This window comes from Panthera uncia, chromosome F2 (genome assembly GCF_023721935.1).
Source record: "Panthera uncia isolate 11264 chromosome F2, Puncia_PCG_1.0, whole genome shotgun sequence".
NCBI classification, from domain to species: Eukaryota; Metazoa; Chordata; class Mammalia; order Carnivora; family Felidae; genus Panthera; species Panthera uncia.
The window spans coordinates 9816795-9841426 of NC_064812.1; the positions used below are offsets into that span (position 1 = coordinate 9816795).

Below are 24632 nucleotides of genomic sequence, written 5' to 3' on the forward strand. Positions count from 1 at the left end.
TCTCTGCCCTTCCCCCCCACTCGTGTGTGCAAACACAGGCACCCTCTCTCTCAAAATAAATTAACATTTGGGGGGGAAAAAAAAAAGAGAGACAAGTTTTCTGAATCCACCCCATGAGGCCATATAATCTTAGCACTAAAAATTTAATTTCACAGCATAACTTATATTGCCATTTTACCAATAAATTCCACTTGAAGCCTTAACTTTCAAGAGTAGGTGTTTACACCGCCTCTCCCTTTTCCTTTCTCAAAGTAAGATTAGCACAATGCTCATCTCAAATATTCCTGGATAACAAGAACATACATTTAGAAATCATAAACAATATAAAAGAAATAACAATAATGATGATGATGATATTCCTCCAATCTAGAGGAATACAATTAAAACATAAATTGACATATTTAAGGAACACAAACTTCAAGACCATGAGTTAAGGACACACATTACTGTGTTCAGAACACAAAATCCACCTTATCCACATAAATAGGGCGAGTTAAAAGTAATCGTTCCATCAAGATCATTTAAAGATTTGCCACAGCATTACATAAACCTTTTTCAATATCCGGAAAAAAATTCCTCTTTACCCACCAGAAAACAAAACATGCATTTGAGGCTGACCTGGAAATCCAATGTCCCTTATGTCTACCAAAATAAGGACAGTTAGGAGTTATGAATTCTAAAAAATGTGAGCTAACTGGAAGCGTATTTTCAAGTGTTTACAGATTTTACAATATGAAACGCTTACTCAAAAGAGCCCTAATTGAAAACAGTTTCAAATCAATCATCTTCATGCTTCCTCTCCGTGCAAAATTAGGGAATTTCCTTAGTTTGCACAGACACATATGGGCCACTAGGTTTCAAGTCACAATGCAATTCTCCGGGTCGTTTTAAAATGGGTCATTAGTAATCTTGTCCTACCCCGTCTGTCCAAAATGTCCCCAACATGCAATGTTCTTCAAACTTCAGAGTCCCTCAGTAACACCTAGGCCACTTATTAAACACGCAGATTCCGGGGCCCGAGCTGCGGGGTCAAGGTGCCTTGGGAAGAACCCCAAACAGCACTTGCAATCAGCAGCCAAGTGAATCTGAAGCAGGTGGTCCAACAGCCACACTTTGGGGCACAGAAGCCTAACAAGTTCCCAAAAGAGCACCTACTTCAGCCACCTCGGCGAGTTACCAACGGGGAGAAATTCAAGCTGCTGGGACTTCGCGAGCCTGGAGGAGGGGCTCTGGGCCGGGCCGGACCCGCCAGGAACCCCGCGTCCCACCAGGCGACGCCTGCCCCCCCCCCCCCCCCCGCGAGGAAATCAGCTGGCGACGGCGCTGCGACCGCGGTGACTTCCAGCATTTCCATAAAGTCGCCCCAGCTCCGTCGGGAGCTGGGGACAGAGCCTAGACTTCGAAGTCCCACAGGTCTAGGTTACTCCGGCTCTCCCACTTACTCCCCGGGCATGCTTAACGCTCGGGCCTCAGTTTCCCCGTCCGTGCAACGGACTCACGCCTCCCCGCGGGCAGGCTGAGCCGAAACGAAAGTAACTCGCCGGGCGGCTGGCACTTCCTGGCTCTCCCCGGCTCTCCCCAGTCCCGCCCGGCTTCCCCGCCGCCGCAGCGGACCACCCGGGAGCGCGCGCTGTGCGGGCCGCCGCCTCCCAACGCCCCCCGCCCGGCCCGACCCTCGGCCGGCCACTCACGGGTGGGCATGGTGACCCCGAGCCGCGCTCGCCGCCGCACCCAGGCTCAGCGGGGCCGCGCAGGGCGCGCCGACGGCACCATGGCGGGCCGGCGCCGGGCCGCGGAGGCCCCGACCGGGCGCAAGGCGAAGGGCGGACGGAGCGGACGCGGACCCCGCGGCTCACGCAACGAGGCCAGCGACAGCCGCCACCGCCGGCCCAGCCGCGCGCCGGACGCCGCGTTGGGCGTCTCCACGCTCTGACGTCAGCACGCCGCCGACGCCCCGGCCCCGCCCCCGCCCTACGGCCGAGCCCCGCCCAGGAACGGACCCGAGCGGCCGGGCGCGGGCGGAGGTGGGGGACTTGGAGAGAAAGTGTCGCCTAGAGTAACTTCGAGCTTCGTTTTGTCGTTTGCATGAGTCCTTACTCGCGGTACGTCAGCGATATTTGTTGCACCGCCTTATAATGTTTGTGAGGGTGTGCGTGATTGCATCGAGGGCATGAGTAGACTTTTTTTTTTTTTTTAAGCAAACTGTTGAACTTGCAGTGCGTTCTGATTCTCTGAAAGCATGATTGGAGAAGCACTGAGGTCGTTCGGGGTGATGGCTGAGCACTTTTTTTGAGAGGACAGAAAATGTAATTTCCTCTTGCTCCTACTGGTGACTTTCAGAGACATTATAAGCTTCAGGAGGCGTTATACGCCACTTGGCTGAGCCACTTTTCTTGACTCTTGAGTGCCATCAGTAATCGTTGTGTCTAATAGTCACCAAACTGAGCGGACAGCTGGAGCCTAGAACATTCGGCACAGCACGTAGACTTTGCTAGGCCCCGTGGGCAGTGGACCGTATGCATGGAGAAATACAAGCAAGCCACAGAGGTCTAAAACACATTCTCAAAGAGGTTCAGGATTTTTTGATGCCTGATTCACTTGGGAACCTGTCAAAAAGCAGATTCGTAGGTCTTGAACTAAATCCACTGAATGACACGTTTCAAATAAGTATTTAAATTTGAGAAACTTCTTTGAAAGTAGTGCCAGCGTTCTAAGGTTCAGTGGGTCGTGCATGGGACTTCAGGTCATGATCTCAGGGTTTGTGAGTTCGAGCCCTGCGTCCAGCTCTGGGCTGACAGTGCAGAGCCAGCTTCGAATCCTCTGTCTCCCTGTGTGTGTGTGTGTCTCTCTCCCCCCACTGCTTGTGCTCTCTCTCTCGCTCCTTTTCAAAAATAAATAAATAAACATAAAAAAGAGCCAGTCACAGAAGCAGATGAGAGGAGATTGTATACAGTGGATATACACCAGACTGTCTCTTGCTAAAGGGTAAATGCCAAACTACCAAGTACTTGGAGGACACTTCAATACACTGGTGCATATTTTTATCATCTCTAACATCTTTCCTGCTCTCAGTTTTTGCCCTGAGCCTTTCACAGTATCTTAACTTGCCTCTCCACTTTCCCCATTGACTCCTAATTAAACTGCCATCAGTGCTTATAGTCCACCACCGGACTAGGCACGTTTCAGAAACTGGCAAAAACCATAGTCCGTATTTATGTATCCCCTGCCTGGCACACCGTTTGGGGGCTAGGACATTTTAATTTAATAACTACTTAACAACGTCCATATGTATTCGGTGAATATGGGGGGAGAAAGCAGGTAAAATAGAACTAGTTAATGAACAACTTTGCAAGCTTGAAATTTGTCCTTTAGGAAACCATTCTAGGTTCTCTGTGAGAACAGTGACATGAAATAATCAGAAGCCGGGTTCTGTGGAGTATACACCATGACATTAACCATGGAGGGGAGTCCTTAGGACTGACACTGAAGGGAGCATTCGGTGCCTCGTCTTAGTGGTGGCTGTGAAAAAGGAATGAGCTGAATCTTACTGCAGCAGAAAAATCCCTGGGATTTGTCGGCTACTGGCTTGGGACCAAAAGAGAGGCATCTGTTAGTTATGTAACTTCAAGGCTGGAATAAGGAAACGAATGATACTGGGAGAGCAGTAGACAAGTTGGGAAGGAACGTTGCTTTGGGGAGGGGTGTGAACAGAGGATGTGAGTTTCTCTTTGACACATTAAGCTCGATGTGGCATCTTTGCTTAGTTCTGAAGACAGTGAATAGTTCTGAAGGCAGCTGGGCATACCAGGCTGAAGCAGGTGGAGGGATCTCAAGGTTGGAGATTTGGGAAGCTTTGGCCCACAGACAGGAGCTAAAGCCAGGAGTCAGAGAAAGCCTGCCGAGGGGGGGCGCGGAGCCAAAGAAAGATAGAAGAGATCCAAAGGGCACAGTGCCCTGTAAGCCGAAGAAGGATATGATTCCAAAGGACAGACATCTCTGCTTGCATTACTCAAAAATGATGCAAATCCCAAAGGCCCTGAGAGAGTCTGGCCCATAATGAGTTTGGTTCTTTTTTTCTTTCTTTTTCTTTCTTTTTTTTTTTTTTAAATCCCCTTGGTCTTTTGGTTTGTATTGTTGCCAGGAATAAAATCAGCAGCCAAAGGATTCAGAGGAAGGACAGCTGAAAGTCAGGAATAATTGCGTCATAATTATAGGATCACATGCAACATACATAAGTGTTTTTCTGGTTTACACGTGGGCTTTTGGTAACACGGTTACCATACAGACCCCCGTTCCCTTGCAAATCCTCTGTTTCACCTTCTGCCTGTGCTCCTTTCTGCCCCTTTTTTCTGAGAGGGCTGATTCTGCCACCCCCTTCTTTAGACTTGATCTAAGTGTGGTACCCTCTCCTGGACCACTCCTTCTGTTCCCCTTTTGCAAACACCTTTCCATCCCCTCTGCTAGTGCTCCCCTTTTGAAGCCCAATTTGGGCTGGTAGGAACTGGGCTTTATCCACCTCTATCCGTCCCCACACTGCCTAGTGCTTGTACGTGCACATCACGTCTTGCTGACACAGAGATGGGCTGCTAGATTCCTCTTCCAGAAAGAACGCCTGCCTGGTACTGTCAGTTAAAGTGATATTGGGAAGATCATCATTGACATCCCATTGGAACATTAGCTTTTAGCCAAATTGCCCAAAATAGCTGCTTCCAGTTTAGTCCGCTATTTGTGCCAATTTCTAAATCAGGCACAGAGACCATGCACTTTTAATTAGCACATGTTTTAGTGGTCAAAGGTAATTGCCAGCAGATTGGCAGCTTATAGGAATTAACTACAAGGAGGCTTCTCCCAAAAGTTTATTCCCAAAAGGTCATCGTGATGCAGTGTGATGCTCTCATTGCTTCGTTTCCTTTATTGTTTAGTATTTATATCAATGACGTGCCCTTTTTGTGTCATTTTGTTCCATTTTATTTCTGCCATTGCTTAATAGTGACTTGGGCCTTTCCAGTTCTTCTGAGGCATAAAAAAGCACAGACGTTAGACTTAGAAAACCTGAGTTTGAATCCTGCCTTCCCCCTTCCCTGACCTTTTGACAATCCGTGACCTCCCTGGACTTAATTTTCTTCAATTTCAAAATCAAGAGATATTCCCTTGTGTTGTAACGTTCTGTGGATCTCCTCAAGGCAATAGTTCTCAGGCTCGACTGAACTTTGGGAATCACTGGGGGGGGGGGGGGGGGGCTTTAAATAAGCCCCATCCCTGGGTCCTACTCCTGAGAGTCTAAAGTAGTTAGTCTGCTGCATGGCCTAGGCCTGGACCGAGATTAAAAGCTCCCGGGTGTTTGTAAGCAGCCAGGTTGAGTTCCGTTGCCTTAGGGAAGAATTAAGCAAGATGAGGCTCTAATTCAGAGTCATATACCTCATTGAGCCCTTTCTGATGCCAGTTAAGCTCATGCATTTTGAGATCACTGCCCTCTGAATGCTAGAGTAAATTTCGCACTCATATGCTACCCAAACTAGTTGCAAACATGCATGAAAACAAATCAAAAGGACAAACCTCTAATCCAGAAGGTTATTACCAACCCTTTCTGTGCCAACTAGAACACCGTGCGAGCCACAACCTCCCTATCATCCCATTAGCCGACTATCCTAGTCCTCTGTGCATTGTAAAGACATTGCCAATGGATAGGGAGCAAAATCTGGTGATAATTAAGAGCTCTTGATTAAATCAGCCAAAACAGCTGGAAACCATTCCTTAGAAACACTATCATTTTAAACAATTAGAGGAAAGCATTCTCTTATTGTCACTTACCGAAATGCTAGCTAGCTTTAGCATTTAACAGAGTGTAGTGGTGCTGTTAAAAGAGAGAAAAAAATTACTCCTTTCAATATGGTGGCACCGTAGGCAGTGAGGTCCTTTCCAAGACCTTTGTGACAACTGGAATCAAATCTTATTCATTGCTGTATCTCCTTTACGTTGAACAGATTAGGTGCTCAGTAAACAATTGAAGGAGAAAAAGAAGAAAACACGGAAGGAGTGAAGAGAGAAACCTCAAGGACATAGAGACAAGAAGCAAACAGGTAAATCAGAGTTTTGGAAGAGGCTTTTTGTGGTAGATTGGAAAAAACAGCCTCAATTTCTTACCCTGGCTGTATGCATTCTCGCAATTGACTTCTCCCAGAAGTACATTCTTTCTCCAGTCAATCCGGGCGGGCCTTGCAACTTTGGCCAATGAGACAATGACAAACGTTGGGCAGGCAGAGACATAGAAAATGTGAAGACTGGGCTTCCTTTTGGAGGAGAGGCCCCAGTCATTCCATCCATTCCAGATGAGGCCACCATAAGTCAGCCAAACCCACCAGCTCAGCAAAGATTCAAGAATGAGTCTAACCCAAACCAACATCAGACCACCCCAGTGAGACGAGCCGTAACTGTCAACACAGAGGAGCGTGAGCTAAATAAAATAGGTATGTTAAGGCCACTTATTTTAAGTTTGGGGTGGTTAGTTATGCACCCCATAATCACAATTGCTAATCATCGCTACGTAATTATTAGTTATTAGTTATAACTATTAGTTGTAACTATTATTAGTTATCGCGACAACTGTAGCTAATTAATCCCGTTGTAGAAAAATCATCGTGGGAGGTACGATTTATCAAGATATTCATTTGTGCCAAGTAGCGTGCTGAGAACTTTACACGCATTTTCTGACATGATCCTCACAAAAATTGAGTAGATGAGTATCTCCATTGCTTTAATATGTGAAGCTTGGAGAGGTTGAGTAGGTATAATGGCCCTGGAACTTGAACTTATGTTCATGGGCCCCCAGGCCCAAACTCCTAACTGCATCAGTCCAAAGAGTCAAGCACGGAGCCAATCAGAGGGCCTGGCAGGAGATGGTAGAGGTGAACAGAAGGTGACGACAATTCTGGCCTCTCTTCCAGTCTGCTCTGCTGAAGGAAATGTGACGCCCTTCAGAAGAGGAATTATGTTTTCCAACCGTTTCAGAGACTCTTAGGAAAGTCAGTAGGTTTTGTATCAGTTCTCATTTGGGGGAGAAATTGCGATTGTAATTGTAGACGGGTGCCAGGTTGCAAGGGCACCTGGTTCCAGGGGTCCCAAACAGACCAAATTCAGCCGCTCGCCATGGGACGAATGGAGGTGAAACCAGAAAGGAATTTGTGTCAATGAGGCCCACACCAGGAAGACCGCGGACTAACATCTGTCTCCAAAGACAGTCTCCAAAGTGCCAGAAGTAATTCCAGGTTTACAGGAAGAAAGTGTGGGACACAGGTCAGTGAGTACGTGCAGGTAGGCAGTGAAGGTCAAGTCGATCCGTGTCTTGGGGTCACATGCAGTCTGGCTGGCTCAAGGCAGTCCTTTTTGTTTGGCTGGGTGGTTTCTGTTCCCATCACAGGATGCTTGGCCCGGAGGGTCTTTTGCCTGAGTTAAGAGATAAGCTGCAAAGAATCAGTTAGGAAGGTTCCAGGTCCAAACAGAAGTAGGTGAAGTCCTCTTTCATGGATCACCGCAGAGTTGTCGGATTTCCTCTTGTGTTTGAGAAGATGGAAATAAACTGTGACGGTTGAATATTGTTTTCAAGTAAGTTAAAATAATTCTTAGGGACACCTGAGTGGCTCAGTCTGCTAAGCGTCTGACTCTTGGTTTTAGCTCAGGTCGGGATCTCGCGGTTTGTGGTTGGAGCCCTGCATCAGGCTCTGTGCCGACAGCTCAGGGCCTGCTTGGGACTCTCTCTCCCTCTCTCTCTTTGCCCTTTACCCCCTGACGTACGCTCTCTTTCTTTCTCTCTCTGTCTCTCTCAAAATAAATAAACTTAAAAACTTAGTTTTAAAAGATTACATCCCATGGGACGTGCAATGCTGGTGAAGTTCGTAAAGGAAATCTTTGTCCATAAACTGTGCTCTCCCAGTCTTTGTGTAGCAGTTGAGAGTGAGAGACAGAGACATCTGCCTCTTGAATTTGTCTCAAATAAGGTAACAGAGTTGCAGTTAGACAATATCGCTGCTAATCAGACTTAACTTGAGCCTTGAGTGGGGGGAGGGGTAGCTGGAAACAAAGCCAGAACTTTAGGCCTTTGAAGCAGGAACCTGGTGGCAGCCAAACACAGTTTTTTATCCAATGAAATGAAGGTGGGGAGGGGCAGATCTGTTTGAAAATGATGAGAAGAATAAAAGAAAAAAGTCCCGCAAGCAGGTGGCTGAAGCTAGTTGTGGAGGAACACCAGAATGCTGTGCGATGCTGTTCTTCCTGGTGACTCAAGGAGTCTGAGTGGCCTGTAGGTGTCTCTGCATCTTGGATTTTCAACTGCAGAATGTATTTGTTTTAAAAGAGCAAGAATTAGGACAAACCCGGCATTTTAGGAACCACTGGTGGAGGGGAGGGAGCATGGGAGGGTTTCCCCACATCGATGAGTGGTTTTCTGGACACCAGCTGGGGGTCCCACAATTCGGCTCAATTCTGATGCTACCCCGAGATAGCGACAGTGTCCTTGGGCGAAGAGCTCGGTCCTACAAAGTGCTGCTGCCATGGCACGCCATCCCTGGCCACGGACACGCGTCCCGAGCCTAGACTTGCATCCTCTGCTTCTGCCTGACACAGGGAGACTAGAGGGACTCCATGAAAAGCCGCTTTTTTTTTTGCTCCTTTTCCCTGCTCCTACTCTTTTTTTTTAAGTTTATTTATTTTTGAGAGAGAGAGAGAGAGAGCAGGGAAGGGGCAGAGAGAAGAAGAGAGAGCATCTCAGGCAGGCTCCACACCATTAGCACGGAGCCCAATGCAGGGCTCAAACCCACGAGCTATGAGATCGGCCCCTGAGCCAAAACCAAGAGTTAGACACTTAACTGACCGAGCCACCCAGGTGCCCCTTCCTGCTTCTATTCCTGCTAGGACCTACACCCCCACCTTATGCACACCTTACAGGGCACATAATGTCCTCCTTGTCCAGGTCAAGGAGTTAATGATGTCTTCCAGCATAATAGGTAACATCTTGACCAGGCAGGGTCCCCATGAACTTCCCAAGACAACCGACTCACCAAGAGCTCTGGATCCAGGGTACAGGTGGCTTATGGCGGACACCTGAGCACTCATCTTTGTTCCCGAATGCCTGAGAAGACGTGTGCACCAGACAGATCACAGGCAAAAGGGAGACCCGCTCTCCTTTCCTTTCTGACCCTCCCAGACACTCTGTGTCTCCACTCTCTCTACCTCCAGTAAACTCCGCTCTTACTTCCTATCGGCTCACGTTTGATTTCTATCCCGCCCAAAGCCAACGTCCTACGGGACCTCCTCTGGGTCCTTGGACCCAGACAACCTGCCTCACGACCACGCGGCTACAGATTGGAGGTTCCAGCGACCCCTCCTTGGCAATTCAATTCAGATGCCAGTTGCAAGCCTACCCTGTCATCTGTACTTCCGACCAACTGGCCATAAGTCAGAAGTTTCCACAAACCCCTCCTTTAGTTTCATTTGCTAGAGACGCTCACGGAACTGAGAGGAGCGTTTTCCGTACGGCTCACTGGTTTACCATAAACGGGTGTAACTCAGGAACAGCCAGATGGACGGGATGCATAAGGCGAAGTGTGGAGAAAGGGCTCAGAGTTTGCATGCCCTCGCCAGGCACGCTACTTTCTTCACACCTGCTCGTCTTCCCCAACCCAGAAGCTCTCCGGACCGTGCCCTTTGGGGTTCGTATGGAAGCTTCATTGCACAGGTATGGTGGATTAATTTATTGGCCACCTGCAATTGAACTCAGTCTCCAGCCTCTCTGCCTTCCCTGGTGGGGGGGGGGGGCAAGGTCTGAAAGTCCCAATCCCGTATTTACGTGGCTGGTCCTCCTGGCCACCAGTCCCCACCCTTGGGTTTCCCTGGGGCTTTCCAAAAGTCACCTTCCTGAGGCGCCTGGGTGGCTCAGTAGGCTGAACATCCAGCTCTTAGTTTTGGCTCGGGTCTGATTTCATGATTCCTGGGATCGAGCCCCGCGTTGTGTTCCATGCTGCCTGTCAGGAGCCTTCTTGGAATTCTCTCTCCCTCTCTCTCTGCTTCCTCCCCACTTGTGTGCTCGCTCACACATGCACGTTCTCTCTCCCTCTCTCTCTCAAGAAATAAACTTAAAAAAACCCACAAAAGTCACCTTGTGAACAGAACAAAATACATCTTTATCACACTCATCACAGGAAATTCCAAAGATTCTAGTAGCCGTGAACTAGGAACCACAGACACCCACCAAATACAATATATTGGTCATGTGAATGGCCAGATACGTATTTCCTGTGAATCACAGTCTCACACCTGGAGACACGAATTCCCTGTATTTTTGGCTAGTGCACGATTCAAACTACCCTGCTGCATCCAAAATGTGCACAGAAGCTAGTACAGTGGTGCTGGGAGCATCAGAGAGAACATACATATCCTACCTTGGAGGTACCTAATGTGAGATCAGGAAATGCTCAGGGCTCAAAGAGTTAAGCTATAAAATCAGAGCACCAGATTTGCTCAATGCTAAGATGTATGCTTTTTGCTTTTGAGTGTTTCTGGAATAAGGATCCTTTGATGTCAGCTGAAACTGGCCAGCCTTGGGAGGAGCGGTGTAAGTTTCTTCCTGAAACAAGTTGATCCCAATGGACTGTTCCGGCATTGCTCTCCTTAATAGGACCACATGTGGTGGAATTTTAATGTGAATGTGCATTCCTGGTTGTTGCTTAAATGAGCTCAAAAGGACCAGGCTAGAATGCAGCATTAAAACAGAAGCTATCAGGGTTGCTCAGTTGGCTAAGCGTCCGACTCTTGGTTTCAGCTCAGGTCGTGATCTTACGGTTCATGAGTTGGAGCCCCTCATGAGGCTCTGTGATGACAGTGTGAAGCCTGCTTGGGATTCTTTCTGTCTCCCTTTCTCTCTGCCCCTCCCGTGCATTCTCTCTCTCTCAAAATAAATAAATAAACTTTAAATAAATGAAACAGAAGTTACCACGTGTGCAGGTAATAAAACTAAAAACAGTAGAAATGGCCAATCTCCGCATGTAGATCACACATCTGTCTAGAATATTGATAACAACAACAACGAGAATTTGCAAAGCTAGGAGAATTGCTGTGACTAAATCATGCAGCAAGCCATCATTCATCATCCACAGTTCCATCTGTAAATGCTTCTGACTGGTTCTAAGAGAAACTTTTACTTTCAGCAAGAGTACATTTAAGTGAAAAAATATGTGACACACACACACACACAAACATGACGCTATGAACTTAATCAAATAACGAATGTAGCTAAAACTCTTGTATACTTGGATTAGCCTCCAAATAATGCTATCAAAGCAACAGTTGCAATAGAGGCCAAGATGAAGTTCATGAAAAAGCAGCATGTCTGCATGATTATACACAGAGCTGTTGAGAGACACATGTGATTCAGAAGAACCTTTGGGTGCTGAATGTGAAGCAGGCTTAAAGTCAAACTTAGATTGTGAAATTAATGTGAAATACGCTATAATTATATAGGTCAATATATGTTCTGTTGATTGATTTTTAAAATACAGTTACATTCATTGAGTTTCTTGTTTTTCCCCAAAACACTATGATTAAATCCATAGCTTATCTTGCAATTGATGGCATTTTACAATGGAAGAAATGCAATGCATGAACTTATATTGGTAAAGTATATTAAAGACAAAAGTTTGGGGCGCCTGGGTAGCTCAGTCAGTTAAGCATCTGACTTTGGCTCAGGTCATGATCTCACAGTTCGTGGGTTTGACCCCCACGTTGGGCTCTCTGCTGTCAGCATGGAGGCCGCTTCAGATCCTCTGTCCCCCTGTCTCTGCCCCTTCCCCTGCTCATGCTCTTTCTCTCAAAAATAAATAAACATTAAAAAAAAAAAACAACCAGTTTTATTGGGCCAGGATGCCTGGCTGGCTCAGTGGATAGAGCATGTGACTCTTGATCCCAGGGTCATGAGTTCAAGCCCCATATTGAGTGTAGAGTCTACTTTAAAAAAAAAAAAAAGTTTTATTGGGCCAAATATAGGAAAAGCAAATTTACCTATGACCTAATTGATGCAATTGTTGATCTTAGAACTGTTGTTTAAGTACCTGCTCTATACAAGGTAATTTTCTAGATTAAAAAAAAAATGTATCTAAACAAATCTGATTTGCAAGTATCAAAATCACTTTAATCTAGTTTGAACACACACACACAAAGAGGGAATTTATTATAAGAATACAAAGGCAGGATGCAGCAAGCTCAAAATGACTTGGAATTAAAAGGAAAGTCATCAGGGGGCACCTGGGTGGCTCAGTCGGTTAAACATCTGACTTTGGCTCAGGTCATGATCTCAGGGTTAGTGGGCTCGAGCCCCGCATCGGGCTCTGTGCTGGCAGCATGGAGCCTGCTCGGCATTCTCTCTGTCTCTCTCTGTCTCTCTCTCTCTCTCTCTGCCCCTCAAAATAAAGAAATAAATTTTAAAAGGAAGGTCATGAGGAACATTGGAAGTCATGTACCTTCCTCACGGCTCTTGCCTCTCCCTCTGCAGAAGGATTATTTTGCTATGCGGTTCACGTGACTACAGGTGGTCATTCCACAGCTCTCAGATTTTATTATCTGCTGTACTCAAAATACCAGCAACCCGCGTTGAACTCTTCTCTGTTCATTCTAGCCCCACATTCCCAGGAAAATACACGGTGTGGTTTGAGTCAGATACACGTCTTGTTTCAATCAGCTGAGGTATGCAGATGGCCCAGCAGTTATTCTTGCTATAATAGTTCTACAAACACACCGCCCCAAACCTCAGGGCCTTAAAACAACCACCATGCTTAGTTCTCATGAGTTTACGTGTCCCCTGGATGGCGGCACTGATCTGGACCAAGCTTGACTGAATTTGGCTGGGTAACAGCCCTGTGGACAGTATACATCTCACGTCTGAGGACCATGCCTGTGGGTGAAAGGCACAGTGAAGGTGATTGTTGTGAGCTGGGCCTCTCAGTCTTGCTAATCTAACACCATCTGTCACTGAATTCCCGCAGTCCCCCTGTGAGATGGGTGTCATTTGTCTACTTGTTACAGATGAGGAAACTGAGGCAGGGAGCTTCAGGGCCAGGATGCTGTATCAGTTCTACCTGACCACACGACCGGTAGTCATTCCGTCAGATTCAGTTACAAGAGAATTTTTAGCCAACAGAGGAAACTATCAGCAATATCATGTAGAAAGAGGAGAACCAAAGAGGCATTTTTGGTGGATTCATATAAAATGGTCTTGGGGCGCCTGGGTGGCTCAGTCGGTTAAGCGGCCAACTTCAACTCAGGTCATGATCTCGCGGTCTGTGAGTTCGAGCCCTGCGTCGGGCTCTGTGCTGACAGCTCAGAGCCCGGAGCCTGTTTCAGATTCTGTGTCTCCCTCTCTCTGACCCTCCCCTGTTCATGCTCTGTCTCTCTCTGTCTCAAAAATAAATAAACGTTAAAAAAAAATGGTCTTAAGGAAGGGGAACCAGACCCAAAGATTCAAACACTCTTTGTGTATCCTTTTGCAGAGATGAGGCATTGCTCCCACCTGTCCATTCCCTCCCTTCCCCCAACCGTTAGGGACTTTTTCCAAATAACTCACCATGCTGTATGACTTATTTCACATGTTTAATGAGTTAAACATTTGAAGCATATATCAATTCTCTTGGCCCCAGTCCTGAGGTTTACTAAGCTACCTTGGTTTGGTTTCTCATCTATATTTGATACAAGAAACATTGCAACCTCCTGCCCTTCCTGATAGTTGTATTTCTCACCTGTGGACATTTGATTTATATACTTCCATCTCTCATGATTTTAATTAGAGTAGATATATTGGTCAGGGCACACCAAGTCATGCCACATCACTGCTTTATTTTTGGATAAATTAGAATCTTACATTACATTATCTCATCTGCGCTCCCCTCTCCCCCCACCCCCCACCCCCGGCCACTGCTAACTGAACAGACTTTAGCTTCTTCATTCTTGCATGTGTTCATTCATTTTAAAAAAATGTATTGAGTATTTGCTATATGCCAGGTATCCAACAGGTGCTGGGATAGACACAGCCAACTATCACCAGTTCACGGTGATTGCAGCATAGTAAGGTAGACAGTAAGAAAGTACGTGAACAAATATCTAGTTATGAATTGTGTTAAGTGCTGTAAAGCAAAGGAATAGTGTCCTGTGATAAAAAGAAATGGGAATAGGAAGAAGGAGATCTGCTTATGAGTTAGAAGGGCTGGAGAAGGCCTCTCCGTTGGCTTACCAAAGGCCAGGCCGTGGGTGGCTGTGGTTCATTGCAGACGCAGGCTATAAAAAGAGGCATTCTTTGTAGAGGACTTGACCACAATGAAAAAAGAAAATATTAAAAGTGCGTTTGCTTTTATTATCACCATGTGCCAGCTATTATAAAAAAGTCAGTGATAAAATGCCCTCTGAAAAAGTTTTTTGTCTAAGGTCTAATCAATTTCTGTGGTTACTGTGAGTTCTAGTAATTTACGTGTAATTGGCACATTTTTATTGCTTACAATAAAACATAGTATTCAATTTGGAATTCTTTAAAGAGCTCCCAATTATAAAAATCAGCCTCCACGCATACGGACACAGCTACACACACACATTCAGAGAGTGGGTTCAGAGCGATTCCAAATTACTCGAGCTAGCTTCTGGTTCAGTTCCCATCGCCAAATCCTGTGTTACGACACATCTCCGCGATTAAATAGTAAAATTGAAATAAATGATAGCGCGTTGACTGTGAACGTTAAGAGGCAAACTTGAGGGTCTTCAATTCTAAGTGACAACTTGTAGCTTTTATTTGTGTCTAAATTTTAAAACAGCAAATTGTGAACTCTGATACATAATATTGTTTGGAAAGGCACATCTCAGTTTATACGTGAACAATTTTACATTTCAGTTTATACATGAACTATTTTACTGATTTTGAATGATATTTTAATTTTAAAGATCTTTTTTAAATTAATTGCTTTATTTTTTTAAAAGGCCTTATCTTAATTTCTTCCTTAGCCCCCAGAGCAGTCATACTGATGTGTTTTTTTTTTTTTTTGATGTTTATTTATTTTTGAAAGAGAGAGAGAGAGTATCAGTGGGGGAAGGCAGAAGGAGAGAGAGACACAGAATCCGAAACAGGCTCCAGGCTCCGAGCGGTCAGCATAAGAGCCCGACGTGGGGCTCGAACCCATTAGCCATGACATTATGACCTGAGCCGAAGTCAGACGCCTAACCGATTGAGCCATCCAGGCGCCCCTTGCTTTATGTTTTTTTAAAGATTTTATTTTTAGGTAATCTCTACACCCAGCATGGAACTCGAACTCACGACCCCGAGATCAAGAGTTGTACCCTCTACCGACTGAGCCAGGCAGGCACCCCTTAAATTAAAAGTTAAGAAAAAAAATCAATCAAGATTATATTTGATTTTATTGATTATTAGATTATTACTAAAAGGGGCACCTGGGTGGCTCAGCGAGTTAAGTGGCCAACTTCAGCTCAGGTCATGATCTTGCGGTCTGAGAGTTCGAGCCCCGCGTCGGGCTCTGTGCTGAAAGCTCAGAGCCTGGAGCCTGCTTCTGTTTCTGTGTCTCCCTCTCTCTCTGCCCCTCACCCATTCGTGCTTTGTCTCTCTCTGCCTTTCAAAAATGAATAAATGGTAAAAAAAATTTTTTTTAGATGATTACTAAATGTATTTTTGTCATATAGAGAAAGAGACTGTTAAAAAATGATTGGCTCCCGGTGAAAACACAGACACCACTGGGTCTCTCTGAGATAAGCATCTCTCAAAGAGGAAGGTGAAATTTAGGAGAAGGTAGGGCTTACAGGTCCAGCTTGCCCAACCGTGTGAAGTTTTGCCCTCAAATTGTCAACCTCAGGAATCTGAGATTGGGGTGCCTGGGTGGCTCAGTTGGTTAAGCATCTGAATTTGGCTCAGGTCATGATCTCACAATTTGTGAGCTTGAGCCCCGAGTCGGGCTCTGTGCTGACAGCTCGGAGCCTGGATCCTGTTTTGGATTTTCTGTCTCCTTCTCTCTCTGCCCCTCCCCTGCTCGCTCTCTCTCTCTCTCTCTCTCTCTCAAAAATAAATAAAATAAACATTAAAAAATATTTGAGATTTGCTTTTTAAAGGAAGATGATGTCTCATTTACAGAAGTCTGTAATGGGGAAAGGAATAGGTCCTTGATTTTGGTGATTAATGATCATCATTAATGGTGAAGAGAGAATTTTTACCTGAGCAGTTTAGAAATGAAGAAAAGGTGAGGTGGAGAGGAAAGAAGCCTGCAGGAATAAATATTTAGCAGCAAAATGAATAGGAATCTTCTTTCCCCAAGAGGGGATTAGCTGGCCCCAAACCCCCATGATTCACGAGGAATGGCAAATGGAATCCCTCATTTTGCTATTAAGCTTAGTTTGCGACTAACTGTCCAAAACCACAGTGAAGTTTGTACACTTTTAAATGATACCAGAAAAGGCAAGCCTGGGGGGATGCATAAGTATGAGCATAAGGGACCGGGAGATGACTCAGATAAACAAACACAGCATGAAGAATGAGCCATGGAGGAAAAGCAAAGAGAAATGTCATTGATTTTGTTGATATGGTTGTTCATTCACCATGGAGGTAAAGTAATACAATTTTCTATAACTAGACAGGTGCCAGGGTTTACACATTTATTAAGTCAGTTTTGAAATTGCCCAATTTAATTGCAAATATTTTAAGGGTAGTTTCCCCTGTAGTTATTTATTCTAATATTCAGTAAAATTGTTCTTCACATAATCTGACCTTTATTTGTTTTGTAATTGTGCTAACAATGAAATAAAACACATCTTCCCCGTCATATTAAGACATTCTGTTAATAACTTTAGTATAAGCCCACATAAACCAACTACAATTTCCAAATGCTGTTATAATGATGCAGACTAGGAGAAAATAGTTTTTGATCGCATGAACCAAAAATCTTTGTAGGTGCCAATGACTCCAGCTGGAGAGGAAAATACAATCTGTCTAATGGAAAAGATATGTTTTTAAAAGACATACACACCAATCATAGAGAATCTGAAAAACGCAGAAGCTAAATGTATAAAGAAGAAAATACCAGTGATGTCTAATTTATCTCCCTCTGACTCAGAAATAACCTTTTGCTTTAGTATCAGGAGAAGGTCATGCCACGGACTTCAAGGGACTCTAAATGTGCAAAAGACAACAGAACATCAAACGTGTGTTTTCATTAGTATTTGGTTGATATTACGCTTTCTCGACTGTAAGTTCCATGCAGGAAGTAACCATATCTACATTTAATATTGTGAACATGCCAGGGCTCCTGGGTGGCTCAGTCAGTTAAGCGTCCGCCTTCAGCTCAGGTCACAATCTCTCGGTTTGTGGGTTTGAGCCCCGCGTGGGGCTCTGTGCTGACAGCTCAGAGCCTGGAGCCTGTTTCGGATTCTGTGTCTCCCTCTCTCTCTGCCCCTCCTCCGCTTGCACTCCATCTTCCTCTCTCTCTCTCTCTCTCGTCTCTCTCTCAAAAATAAATAACATTAACAAATTTGTTAAAAATATTGCGAACATGCTGGGCACAAGATCAGCATTCAGTATGTAAATGCTGAATGATGAGGTCTGTTTCCTTAGCAATGAGGCATTTAGGTTCTCGTGACCTTCGTGCTTTATACCCTCCGGATGTGATGTCTCTTCTCTTGCCCAGTTCTCATTATGTCAAGGCCCATCATCATTTTGGCCATCTTCCTCTCCTTCCTCTGTCTTTTCCTTTTCCTCCTCTTCTTGCCCCTCTTCCTTGTCCTCCTTCTCTTCTTGTTGTTCTACATCTTGTGATATCTCTCTTAGAACACAGTGCCCCCCAACTTGCTCCCAGTATTGCCCTGGATGTGACAGTCATCAAAGGTGACACTGATTTACTCCTGTGCAAGGAACCAGACACAATACTCAGGATATTGCCTACATTCTTGTTTTTAGGCTGCCCTGCAACCCTGGGATGTGCATACTAACATTTTGTCTTTTTTTTTTTTTACGTTTATTTATTTATTTTGAAAGAGAGAGAATGAGAGCATGAGTGGGGGAGGGGGAGGGGCAGAGAGAGAGAGGAAGAGAGAGCATCCCAAGCAGGCTCCGTGCTGTCAGCAAGGAAGCTGAGGCAGTACTGGATCCCATGAACCGTGAGATCCTGACCTGAGCCGAAATCAAGAGTCGGACACTTAACCAACTGAGCCACCCAGGTGCGCCCATAACATTTTGTGTTTTTATTTTTATTTACTCACTTGCTTATTTACTTATTTTACAGTTTATTATTTATTTTGAGAGAGAGCAAGCGTGTGTGTGAACAGGGGAGGGGCAGAGAGAGAGGGAGAGAGAATCCCAAGCAGGCTCCACGCCATCAGCGCAGAGCACGAGGTGGTCGTCTGCAACAAACTTTGTGGTCTGGCTGTCACTCACTACATCTTTCCACAGTCCTTTCGCCAAAAATGGATGGTCTGCTGATTCTTGCCATGAGGCTTTTAAAAATGGATGGGGAGGGACGCCTGGGTGGCTCTGTCGGTTAAGCGTCCGACTTCGGCTCAGGTCATGATCTCACGGTCCGTGAGTTCGAGCCCCGCGTCGGGCTCTGTGCTGATGGCTCAGAGCCTGGAGCCTGTTTCAGATTCTGTGTCTCCCTCTCTCTCTGCTCCTCCCCCGTTCATGCTCTGTCTCTCTCTGTCTCAAAAATAAATAAACGTTAAAAAAAAAAATTTTTAAATGGATGGGGAAAAGAATGGGAAAGTGATGCCGTGAACCTGTGCTTCCTGAGCCTCTGTGTCGGGGACTGAATCATGCTGGGAAGGTCCAGATTAACTAAGGAAACCAGTTCTAAGTTTCCAAAATTCAATTTAAATTGCAACTAAAAGGCATTTACACATCCTGGAGAAAGCAGAAAGGCAGCGTCTGGACTGCTTTTGCTGTGGAGGCTGCGAGTCAGTATTATGTCAGGGGTGTGGGAAAGTCAAGGCTCAGGAGACACCCTGTATCTGTGGAAACATAATCCAACAATTGTTACACACACAGGCTGATGCACCACAGAAATGAAACAATGGGTCCCTGCAGATAGCATTTTTTGCGCCTAATCATTTGGTTTCAATCTTGACAATGTTCTGTGGATGCTTGTGGAAGAGGTCCCTCTGGTCAACAAATAGAAGGCTTTTAATTATACCATTAAAATGGGGGGAAAGTAGGCACAGAACCCGACATGGTGTTACCTGACGTGAACAGAAGCATGAAATGGTTTTGAATAAATGAAGAAGTCTGGGTACTTTCTGCATGTACTTTCCCATGTATTGGCTTTCAACTGTAGGGAAATAATCTGTGGAGTGTGTAAACAGGAGAAAATGCTTTTTAGAAGCAGTTGTTAGACAAAAACATTCAGTTCATTTCGACTGACATGCATTGCATCCAATTTGTTGTTTTTACTCGATTGAAACTGCAATCTGTCCAAAAAGCGATTTAAGGGAAATATGTATCAGTAACTCCCTCTGTGCAAAAAGTTAACACCCGTTTCAAGACGGGGGTTCAGAGATGGAACAGACCCCTATCTCTGAAGATACTCATCATACAGAAGAAGAGGTTGTATGTATCAGTCAGTCAGCTCTTAGTTGCGAGAACAAGTCGTTTGTTTGGTAATCTCTTGTTGTAGAATAACTCCCTTGGGGCGCCTGGGTGGCTCAGTCGGTTAAGCGGCCGACTTCGGCTCAGGTCATGATCTCGCGGTCCGTGAGTTCGGGCCCCGCGTCGGGCTCTGTGCTGACAGCTCAGAGCCTGGAGCCTGTTTCAGATTCTGTGTCTCCCTCTCTCTGACCCTCCCCCGTTCATGCTCTGTCTCTCTCTGTCTCAAAAATAAGTAAACGTTAAAAAAAATTAAAAAAAAAAATCTATTAAATAATAACTCCCTTAAAATTTAGCGGCTTAAAACGATAATTTGTCGTTAATGCTCATGGTTCTACGATTGACTGGTCCAGCCAGGGGGCCTGGCCTGGTCTCTCGTGTAATTACGGTCAGATATTGGCCGGGGCTACAGTCGTCTGAGGGCTTACTGGGCCTGACATCCAGGCTGGCTCATTCCCACGGTGGGCAGCTGGCTGTCATCTGGGACCTCAGCCGGGCTGACAGAGCGCCTACTCCTGGGAAATACAATTAAAAACAAAATCTTCGAACCCAGAAAACCTCTATGCAGAGGTAGCAGGATAAGAAAACAGTCTTGTTATCGAATAAGCGCCAAGGCAGAACGTGCTGCACGTCGACGCATTCTGCTAAGTGATCGCGAGCAGGGGTCTCACCCTCTTACACGGCCAAGCAGATGCCACCTGTTACTTGCCTGTTCTCCAGATAAACGACAACGACTAGTCCCCAGGTCAGGGGACTTGATGGCACCATTTGGCACACATACTTCATCCTGACTTTACGAGGTAATTGGGGCGACCCTCTGCATTAGCTAATTGGTTTTTTCCAGAGGAATAACAAACTTCTGATATCTTTATGACAGGAGATTATTTTACAACTTGGAAAAAGGCACCCACTCAAGTTAGGTTCCCACCCTCTGAGAGAAATAGAGAGAGGGAGGCAGAAGGGGCTGGGGTGGGACCCGGAACAGGGGTATCCCTCTTCCTGTTTACACTACAAAGAAAGGGCTCCCAGGTCTTTGAGAAAGACTGTTCTAGGTCATAAAGCTGACAAAAGACCTCTCTAGTTTTCGAAAGGGTTTATGTACACTTCAAAGAGTGGAGCATGTACTTACCTTTCCAAGTTTTTTTTTTTTTTTTCTTTAAAAAAAACCCTTTTTTTTTAAATGTTTATTTATTTTTGAGAGACAGAGAGAGACCAAGAATCCAAAACAGGCTTCAGGCTCGGAGTTGTCAGCACAGAGCCCCATGCGGGGCTTGAACCCACAAGCCATGAGATCGTGACCTGAACCCAAGTCAGATACGTAAGGGACTGAGCCACCCAGGCCTCCTGCCAACCTCTGTATTGCTGAATTTCTGCTACTTTACTCTCAAGTTTCTCTGGAAAAATAAATTCCATGTGCCGGTAGCCTCCTTCTATTACTCACTTTTTCTTATTTGTTTGTTTGTTTGTTTGTTTGTTTTGTTAGGCTCCATGCCCTAACCTTGGCTTGAACCCATGACCCTGAGGCCAAGACCTGAGTTGAGATCAAGAATCAGACATTTAGCCAACTGACCCATCCAGATTTTTTTTGAACTTTTTAAATTTATTTTTGAGAGAGAGAGAGAGAGAGAGAGAGAGAGAGAGAGAAAATGAATACGAGCGGGGGAGGGGCAAAGAGAGAGGGAGACAGAATCCACAAAGCAGGCTCCAGGCTCTGAGCTGTCAGGACAGAGCCAGATGTGGGACTCGAACCCGTGAACCACGAGATAAATAACCTGAGCTGAAGTCAGACGCTTAACCAACTCAGCCACCCAGGCCCCCCCCCCCCCCCCCAACCGCCACTTCTCACTTTTGAATAGACATCTTGTTCTGGAGCATCTGATTGGTGGTGCGTAAGTCACGTGGCTGAGTCTAGCTGTAAAGGAGGCTGTGAAAATGAGGTCCTGCCTTCTTTCTTGGGATGTTTCTCGGGATGCTGGAACGCATAAGGGGTTTACCTGTGTCGGATTACCCCAGTCAGATTTCTAGAGGTCTGCACCTTCTATCGTCCTCTGCCTCCACATCCAGTCTCACGATCAAGCCATATCGATTTTATTGAAAATAACCATCTTTGTTATGCCAATGGCGAAACTCTTTATGCACGCATGGATGAAACTTGTCTACTGAGTAGAATGGTAGGATTTGCTGCTTTTAAATTTGCTAATTTATCCTATCATTTTAAAAACAAAGAGTAGAAATAACTCCTTGCCGTTTGGTGGGTCCATCCTATTTGTTGAACTTGAGAGAACTTTCCTTTGCCTCGGTATCCCCACTGGTTGAAAAAAGGATGTGGACTGTGTGTCCTCTCAGCTTCTTCCCCACTGCATCAATGAATAGATTTTTTTTTTTAAACACTAGAAAAGATGGGGAAAAAACAGGAAATCTGTGCCTGAGTCCTTATAGATTAGACAGTCATGAGCTCTGGAATGCAGGGATCTGGTGTATTAGTCAAGCACCAATCCCCTTTTCACAGAGATTGGAACTGGACGCACTTCAACCCTGCCAGCTGAGGCCATGGCTTTTTTGTGCCTTGCAGTAAATCAGTATTGTCAGGATTTCTGATTATCATAACCTCCCAAAATAGAAGCTCATTATTCTCTTCCCATTCCAGGCTCAACAGAATTGTGCCTGATTAAAACTTTACAGGGAATACAGGGAGCCTTTGGCAATTTTTCTCTCCCCCTGCCGTTTACTATGTTTGTCTTTTTAAAAATTTTTGTATGCGTTAGAACTATTTTGTTTCTGCATTCCTTAAGAGGCGGCTTGCATATGTTACGAGAGATGGTTGCAGTATTAAGGTGTTGAAAATCCTTGATGGCCCTGGTGTGCTATAGGAAGTTAACACAGTGTCTTACAATGATTCACTGAGAGCTGTTGAACTCCATGGAAACTTCTTTGTAGAAGAACAAAAGCCTAAGGGCATCTTTGTCGTCAATATGTTCTCACCTTCAAGTGAATGAGAAGAAGGAATAAACCCCCAATAATGAGAGTACAGCCTCACGGCACTTTTACTCTGAATGATATTTCAGAGGATACTCTGGAAGATCTCTCTCCACACCATGCACAAAGATATTTTTAGACTGTCTATGTGTCTGTAATCTTGCTACAATATTGCTGCACCATGAACAACAACCATGAAATCTGACCGTGTTTTCACAATGGAAATCTCGAAGAACTTCGTAAAAGCGTAAGGAGCGTTTGCTAAGGATGTTGGGATTCAGGGATACTTAAAAAAAATTTTTCTTCTGTTCTCTAGAGGGAGACTTGGTGGTAGGTGATGTGAAATGTTGGGGTCTGGGAGCGAACAGTCAGGAAGGAATTCTTGAGGGGTGCCCGGGTGGCTCAGTCAGTTAAGTATCTGACCCCTGATTTTGGTTCAGGTCAAGATACCAGGGTTTGTGCCTTTGAGCCCCACCTCAAGGGAGGATTCTGCCCCTTCCCTGCTCTTTCTTCCTCTGGCTCAAAATAAATAAAACTTAAAAAAAAAGAAAGAATTCTTGAGATGTCTTCCGTGCAAACAAGGTGGTTTTATTAAAGCACGGGGACAGGACCCGTGGGCAGAAAGAGCTACACTGGGATTGTGAGAAGTGACTGATTATATACTTTCAAGCTGGGAGGGGGTTAGAGATAGAATAAGTCTCTAAGGAATTTGTAAGCAAGGTTTCCAGGCCCTTGAGTGGCTTGCTGCTATTGGGACAAGGTCATTGACTACTGTCTCAGTCATGAGACCCTTCAGATATGTATCAGTGGGGCCATATGTTTGCGGATAATTGTTAACGTACATCTCGGGGCATAGGCAGAGATAAAGGAAGTCCGAAGGGATTTTTATATGCTGAAGAAGACTTACTGGATCCTGGAGGTCAGGTTTATGTCAAGCTAAGGTTGCCTTTGCTGCTAGCAAAGTATTCACATTGAGGCAGCTGAGTTCTTGGAGGAAGGTCACTTGGTCTGTCTCAAGTATTTGTCAACGGGATGTAAGTTACAAAGAAGTTTAATATTTGTATTTTTTTAAGTTTATTTATTTATTAGAGAGAGAGAGAGAGAGAGAATGAGCTGGGGAGGGGCAGAAAGAGAGGGAGAAGAGAATCCCAAGCAGGTTCCACACTTTTCAGTGCAGAGCCTGTCTTAGGGCCCCATCTCACGAACCGTGAGATCGTGACCTGAGCCGAAATCAAGAGTCGATGCCTAACCGACTGAGCCACCCAGGCGCTCCAGAAAGTTTAATATTTTTCTGTATTTCTTTTGCCTTTGTTCTCCACATCAGTGGGGATGAAACTGGGGAGAAGAGTCCACATCACCCAGAAGCAGTGTCAGTTGCTTACAGTAAAAGTTGGGTTTGTACTGTGCTCCCAGAAGTCACGTAATTTTCCAGAAAAGCAAAAGTTCCGGATTTCTTTTAGCGTTTACTTATTTTTGAGAGAGAGAGAGAGAGAGAGAGAGAGAGCGAGCGCCTGAGCAGGGAAAGGGCAGAGAGAAAGGGGGCTAGAGGATCCGACGTGGGCCCCAAGCTGGGACAGCAGCGAGCCCGACGTGGGGATCAAACTCATGAACCGTGAGATCATGACCTGAGCTGAAGTTGGATTCTCAACTGACTGAACCACCCATGTGCCCCTGTTCAGGATTTTAATAGATGTCCAGTAACCTAGTAATTTTTCAAAAAAGCATATTAGCTGAGCCTCACAGGTGGCTCCCTCTGGTTCAGGCTGGTCAAATCTTTTCACAAAAGCATATTCTCCTTTTACATTTCTCTTTTGACAAGTATTTACTGAACACCAATTATGTTCCAGATACTGATCTAGGTACTAGAGGAACAGGAGTGAGAAAACAACCAGATGTGCTCTCTGCCCTCAAGGAGCTCATAGTCTAGCGGATGAGAAAGATAGTGAATAATTAAGCATTTAATAAATATGACCATTTCAGATACTGAGGAGTGCTATGGCAA

At 45.3% G+C, this 24632-nt stretch overlaps 1 protein-coding gene and 1 long non-coding RNA gene across 4 annotated transcripts in view; one reads left to right on the forward strand and one right to left on the reverse strand.

Moving 5' to 3' along the window:
• EFR3A (EFR3 homolog A) overlaps positions 1–1780 on the reverse strand; it is a 105321-nt gene extending 103541 nt beyond the window's left edge. For all 3 annotated transcript variants that reach the window (XR_007458384.1, XM_049632902.1, XM_049632904.1), the window contains exon 1: positions 1692–1780. Coding sequence is in view for 2 of the 3 variants with exons in the window: in XM_049632902.1 (XP_049488859.1) it covers positions 1692–1701 (10 nt within the window). In the remaining variant the exon portion in view is untranslated. The remainder of the gene's footprint in view (positions 1–1691) is intronic.
• Positions 1781–1920: 140 nt separating this feature from the next.
• Positions 1921–24632, forward strand: part of LOC125924399 (uncharacterized) — an 81092-nt gene continuing 58380 nt past the window's right edge. Inside the window, exons 1-2 of the long non-coding RNA XR_007458385.1 lie at positions 1921–2102; positions 5985–6080. This is a non-coding gene — a long non-coding RNA (uncharacterized LOC125924399). The remainder of the gene's footprint in view (positions 2103–5984; positions 6081–24632) is intronic.